This window comes from Mandrillus leucophaeus, unplaced genomic scaffold, assembly GCF_000951045.1.
Source record: "Mandrillus leucophaeus isolate KB7577 unplaced genomic scaffold, Mleu.le_1.0 Scaffold7, whole genome shotgun sequence".
NCBI lineage: Eukaryota > Metazoa > Chordata > Mammalia > Primates > Cercopithecidae > Mandrillus > Mandrillus leucophaeus.
Genome location: NW_012107585.1, coordinates 5,898,086 through 5,904,214, shown reverse-complemented (window position 1 = coordinate 5,904,214; position 6,129 = coordinate 5,898,086). Strand labels below are relative to the sequence as shown.

Below are 6,129 nucleotides of genomic sequence, written 5' to 3'. Positions count from 1 at the left end.
AGGCGGAGCTTGCAGTGAGCTGAGATCCAGCCACTGCACTCCAGCCTGGGCAACAGAGCCAGACTCCATCTCAAAAAAAAAAAAGAAAGAAAGAAAAAAAGAAAGTAAACTGGCACTGAGCAAGAAGGCTGTCTTCATTTCTTCACTTATTACCACACTGGCAAGGAAACAGTTTCACAATGCTTACAGAAATGCTCTCTGATAGTAAACTGCTCATTTCCAAAACACCTAACAACTGACCACATCATCACTAATGATTTCAGTTGCCAAAAATCAACTCGTTTCTCTTGGTTTCCATTTACCTAAGGGTATGAAGACAGACACGTCAAGTGAGAGACTGCCTCTTATCTCTAGACCCAGGCAACAGGCAGCTAAAGGTTGAAGGTACTGTCAGGCCTGGGACCCAGAGATAAAATTCAGAGTATTATTTTTGAAATATTTTGTGGACAACTTGCCAGGATATACATGGGAAAAACTCGAAGGTAGAACAGGAGTGATAACATGATCCACTTTAGATTTTGGAAAACAGAAAAAACATCAAGTCCCTGGGAGAAGGAACTATGGGTGAAGTTTTAAATCGCAGAGTGGTGGTTCTCAATCCTGGCTGCACACCAGAATCACTTGTACAGACTTTTGAAATTATGAATGCCCAGGACCCACGGGTCCAATCTAGGCTTAAAGAATCAGAAAAAAGCCAGGCACAGTGGCTCATGCCTGTAACCCCAGCACGTTGGGAGGCTGAGGTAGGAGGATCACTTGAAGTCAGGAGTTTGAGACCAGACTGGGCAACACAGTGAGACCCCCATCTCTATAAAAAAAAGAAAAAAGAAAAAATTTCTAGGAAGCAGCCCCACACACCCATAATTTTTTTTTTAAAAGATCTCACGAGGTCAGGAGTTTGAGATTAGCCTGGCCAACATGGTGAAACGCCATCTCTACTAAAAATACAAATATTAGGCCGGTGTGGTGGTGGACACCTGTAATCCCACTACTCAGGAGGCTGAGGTAGAAGAATTGTTTAAACCTGGAAGGCAGAGGTTAAAGTGAGCTGAGATCACGCCACTGAACTCCAGCCTGGGTGACAGAGTAAGACTGTCCTGAGGGGGGAAAAAAAAAAGTTCCTAAGGAGATTCTGATGCATAGCCACCACTGAGAACAACTGCCAAGAACTACTGTCAAGACACATTCCAAAATAGACAAGACCACTAAACTCAGGATCCAGAGTCAACAAATAAATGACTTAAAAACTTAACCCAGCTTTTCAGTTGTTCCACATTTCCCTAATGGAAAGGTCTCCACCAAGTAGCAGTAGGTGTATCTCAGCCTCCCCCCATTACCAAATTAAGGGCCACAAGTTTTTCACAGTTAAATTACTTGGCATCCTCATTTCTAGCTCTAGTTCTAACAGGTGGCTCAGCCTAGAGGTCAGAATACCAGCCAGCAAGTTTCTGCTGCTGATTCATGCTGTAATCACAAGCAAGTTGCTTACCCATTGTCCAGAGTAGTTGACAAGCACCTCCAGAGGGGCAACATATGGCCTTACTACAGAATCAACTGACAACAAATTGAATCCAGCTGAAATTAGTAATTCTGAATGAAAGGAAGAGAGAGGTGGTATCAGGAATGATGCATGTGCCAGTAAGTTATCTGCTTGCTAAGTGTGATTATACAAAGCTTATAGAAAAATACCGCCTAGGACTTCATAAAAATTTACTTGGACCAATCACTCTTAACACTGCTAAGCCTCTATTTTCTTATCTTTAAAATAGGACTAATACTCTACCATACTTCCTCATAGAATCACGAGGATTAAGAAAGAAAACTTCTGTAAAATGCCTACCATAGTGGCTGACACAGTTTTACTATGATTTGAAAGCCTATCATTAATAAATCCAAATCATTCCTGTCAAGAACACCCACTAGACTACCAACAAAGCCACATAAACCAAGGAATCCAGCCAACAGGCCCTGAAATTCTTTTAATTTCTCTAAGTGGTTTTACTGAAGGCTTCAAATCACCTCAATTTTCAAAGTCATTAAAATCTCCAGGTCCATTTACAAGTCAGAGGCATTTTTCAAGGCAGATTACCACTAGTAACCTGGTTTCTGGTACCGGAATAACAGGAAGAGTGCCAGGGCAGTGCTTCATACCACCAACCTCAAAATAACTGCCTCATAATACCTGACCTTCCCTTAACCTCCCTGGCAGTTCTGTCCGCCCAGGGGGATGGGACAAGAGCCTGGTTCCTGGCCAGGGTCCACTGTCTGCCCAAAAACGGCCTACCTTCTCTCTTGCCTCTCTTTACTTTCTTTACTCCCTCTAAGTGACTTTCCCCACTTCCTAACCTACCTTCTCTCCTCTGAGCTATATTCACGGGATATTTACTGCTGAATGTTCTCAGAAATACCTATTAACACTATTGGAATGAAGCTGTAGGAATATAATCAAGAAAAAGAAAGTTATATAAATGTTCGGGCAATTAGCCCAGGCAAAGAAACTGTGGTATGTGACTCTAGCCGGAAAGATCAAGAAAATCCTGGTAGCCAAATTTACCTATTTCCTGTGTACAAATGAAGGGCAAATTTAAGCCAGCCACTGGAACAAAATCTCAAGGAAATTAATCATGCAGCTAGGAAGCAAATGACCATTAATTACAGTTTACAAAATATAAATCAAAGGGCTTTTTTCCACAAGGCAGAAAAGGGGGAGAAAAAAAATGACTTAAATATTTGAATACTGAAAACTCTTGCTCTTTTCACCTTGACAAAAGATAAACTATCTTTTCACCTTACCCTTCTTGCTTTCCCTTCAACTCAGTACTCTGTAAATTCAAGAGGTCCTTTCAATGATTTCCAGCAGAATCCAGTATATGAAGTGTTGCAGAAATCTTTGTATGGGATTACGCAGAGCTTGAGTGTACCCTTTTGTTAGAGCGACCATCTCATCGTGAAGTTACTGCATCAGAGTTCCTCAGTATCTGTTGTAGTAGCACTGGTCTTAGCTGTTACGTTCTTAAGACAGCTTAGGTTCAACTTTAAAAATCAGCCAATATCCAGAGTTTCCTAATCTTTTAATCTCCACATATTCGGCCTCTTACTTTGTTCCTAAATGCAAGCAGTGGGTTATGGCTAGTGAAGAAGCATGGATTTGGCTACAAAGCTCATCCTTCCTTGCTACGGGAACACGCACAGCAGAAGCCAGAAGAGCAGACACTGGCAGTGGCAAACATGGTCAAGCTTTCTAACACACACATTAAACAAAAAAATGAACGCTGCCTCAAGGCACACATGTGTATTCGTAAAATCTAACAAAGGTCCTTTACAAGAGTTTTCTGTTTATTTGAGATGGGCTGGAGTGCAATGGTGTGATCTTGGCTCACTGCAACCTCCACCTCCCGGTTTCAAGGGATTCTCCTGCCTCAGCCCCCCGAGTAGCTGGGATTACAGGTGCACGCCACCAGGCTGGGCTAATTTTTTGTATTTTTAGTAGAGACGGGGCTTCACCATGTTGGGCAGGCTGGTCTCAAACTCCTGACCTCAGGTGATCCATCCGCCTCGACCTCCCAAAGTGCTGGGATTACAGGCGTGAGCCAACGCACCCAGCCTACATGAGTTTCTACAGAACTTTTCTTGTTGTTTTGAGATGGGGTCTCGCTCTGCCACCCCAGCTAGAGTGCAGTAGAGTGATCATGACTCACTGCAACCTTGCACTTCTGGGTTCAAGTGCTCTTCCTCCTCCTCCCACCTCAGCCTCTTCACAACCAGGACTACAGGTGTGTGCCACCACACCCAGCTCATTTATTTTTTTTGGACAGGGTCTCGAACTCTTGGGCTCAAGCAATCGGCCTGCCTCAGCCTCCAAAAGTGCTGGGATTATAGCCACCCAGCCCATTTGAAATGTTAACAATGACAAATATTTGCTTGGTCAAACTACTATAGAATTCTGTATCACCCTGTTGGGTAATCAGAGTTAATTCCACTTATCAACATATTCAAAGTGAAGGACATAGCAGTAAAATTCCTTAAATACCTGTTTGCTGTTTTATTTTGAGTTGTCACAAGCTTTCGCCTACTGCTAAGAAATAAACTTAAGGCATTTATTGCAACTGACTAATGAATGTATGTTAGTGGCTTAAAGAGGAGCCCCAGAAAAATTGAGAATTCAGACAGTTGGAGAACCAAATCCTTAACATACATCTGGGAATAGAGTGCAAAAATAAACTTACTTATCAATTGCTTTGAACAGACCACTCTAAACCAGTTCCAACACTGACCAAAAGGACTGGCTACCTTCTATCTTTTGAGGGATCTATGGCAAAGCTACGCATGTGCAGAACTGCAAAATCAGTCTGCATACACACCACTTCCTGACATGGCCCGAGAACCCATACTCCTAATGGTCTCACACCAGGTAAACGAGTTTGCCATATCCAGCAGGTGAACTCTGAGTGAGTTAGTAAACCTTACAATTTTTTGGTTTTTTGTTTGGTTTAAGTCAGCCTTAGCTTTGCTTTGACTTTTTAGAGATGGGGTCTCTCTGTTACACAGGCTGGATGGTATGCAGTGTCATGATAAAGCTCACTGCAGCCTCAACTTCCTCGAGCTTAAGCAATCCTCCCACCTCACCCTTCCAAGTAGCTAGGGTTACAGGTGTGTGTCACCCCACTTGGCTATTTTTTTTTTTTCCTTATGGAGACGGGGTCTTACTATCTTGCACAAGCTGGTGTGAAACTCCTGGGCTCAAGCTATCCTCCCACCTCAGCCTCCCAAAGTATCTGGATTACAGGCATGAGCCACCACACCTGGTCTCACTCTTACGGTTTTTTAATCTTGACAGGTTTTAAACTGGATCTCCACATTTGGGGACTCCAAATATTTCCCTGCCACAACATCCCCACTGTCGCTGAAAACACCTTCCTCTTACTGCTAATGTAACTGAAATACAAAACAGAGCACAGATTAGTACAAACTTTGAAATAAAATGAACACTGCACTCCAGCCTCTGCCAACTCCTAACATCCTACCTGCTCAGTTTATTCCTTCTTTAAATATGAACAATTTCAGCCGGTTACACAAGTCAGTGACTTGCACAGTGAAAACACAGGCAAAAACTTCACCTAGTCCTTGGCACATGGTAAGCCCTCAATTAAAGGCAGCTATTATCATCATCATGGTCATAATATTGAGAGACTTGATTACAGAAATAAAACCTTCCCTGTTAAAGGACAATCCTACAGTCCAACATACAAAAATAGACCTTATGGGTATTTGGTGCAAAACAGACGTCAGATACCCTAAGACCTTAGTTCATTTGTTTTGTTTTTGTTTGTTATTTAATTATATTACCTCCACCTACCTTTACAAGTAAATTCGGGGCACTCACTCAAGGTCTGGCAAACAGGGACCCAAAAAGACTGAATTCATAGTCTGCGCTCTTAACCCCACAATGAATAGCCACTGAAGGATGAGTTCCTCTTCAACAGAGGAATGGATATGGGACCAGCTTATTAAATAAGATATCTGAGTTTGAAAGATCCTTGGGCTCCACCCACCCGTCTAAACTTGAACACTATCCAATGTTAATTCAACATTAAAGGGTAGAACAACTTGGGAGTTTTAGGAGCGTGGACTGATGAGTCACACAAACCAGGTCTTAAGGCCTGCTGTGAGCCAAATACTAGTGACCTTACCCTTTCTCATTATATGTAAAATTGGGATAAGAACAGTACCTGCTTAATCGAGCAGTTTTGAGTGTTAATGTAAATGATCCACGTAAACCACGCAAAACGGCGCTCATTAACATAACTGTAAATAATGAGAGCCATGGAAAAGGGCAGGTAGGGGCTATAATAGAAAGTGGAGCCTGTCCCCGAGTAACCCAGCAGACAAGAGAGCAACGACTCTCCCTAGCAGTAGGGGCACTCGCCCCCGCCCACTGCCGCAGGCCCGCCCTTACCGCTCTTGGGTTTAGACTCGCCGGCTGGCCCCGCCGAGGCGGAGCGGGGCGGCTGTTGCCCTTTGCTGCTGCCCGAAGAGGCGGAGGAGCTGTTGGAGCCGCTGTTCTTGTCCATGTCGGAGGCGGTGGCGGCGGCGTTGGGGGAGCTCAGCGGCATCAACGGGGGCCTCGGA

General features: G+C 43.6%; 1 protein-coding gene across 3 annotated transcripts in view; it reads right to left on the bottom strand.

Annotated features, from left to right (window-relative positions):
- The window catches only part of RNF10 (ring finger protein 10), a 47,316-nt gene extending 41,188 nt beyond the window's left edge, over positions 1-6,128 (bottom strand). For all 3 annotated transcript variants that reach the window (XM_011964471.1, XM_011964472.1, XM_011964473.1), the window contains exon 1: positions 5,957-6,128. In XM_011964471.1, the coding sequence (XP_011819861.1) occupies positions 5,957-6,113 (157 nt within the window). In that variant the 5' untranslated portion in view covers positions 6,114-6,128. The remainder of the gene's footprint in view (positions 1-5,956) is intronic.
- Between the last annotated feature and the right edge of the window lies 1 nt (position 6,129).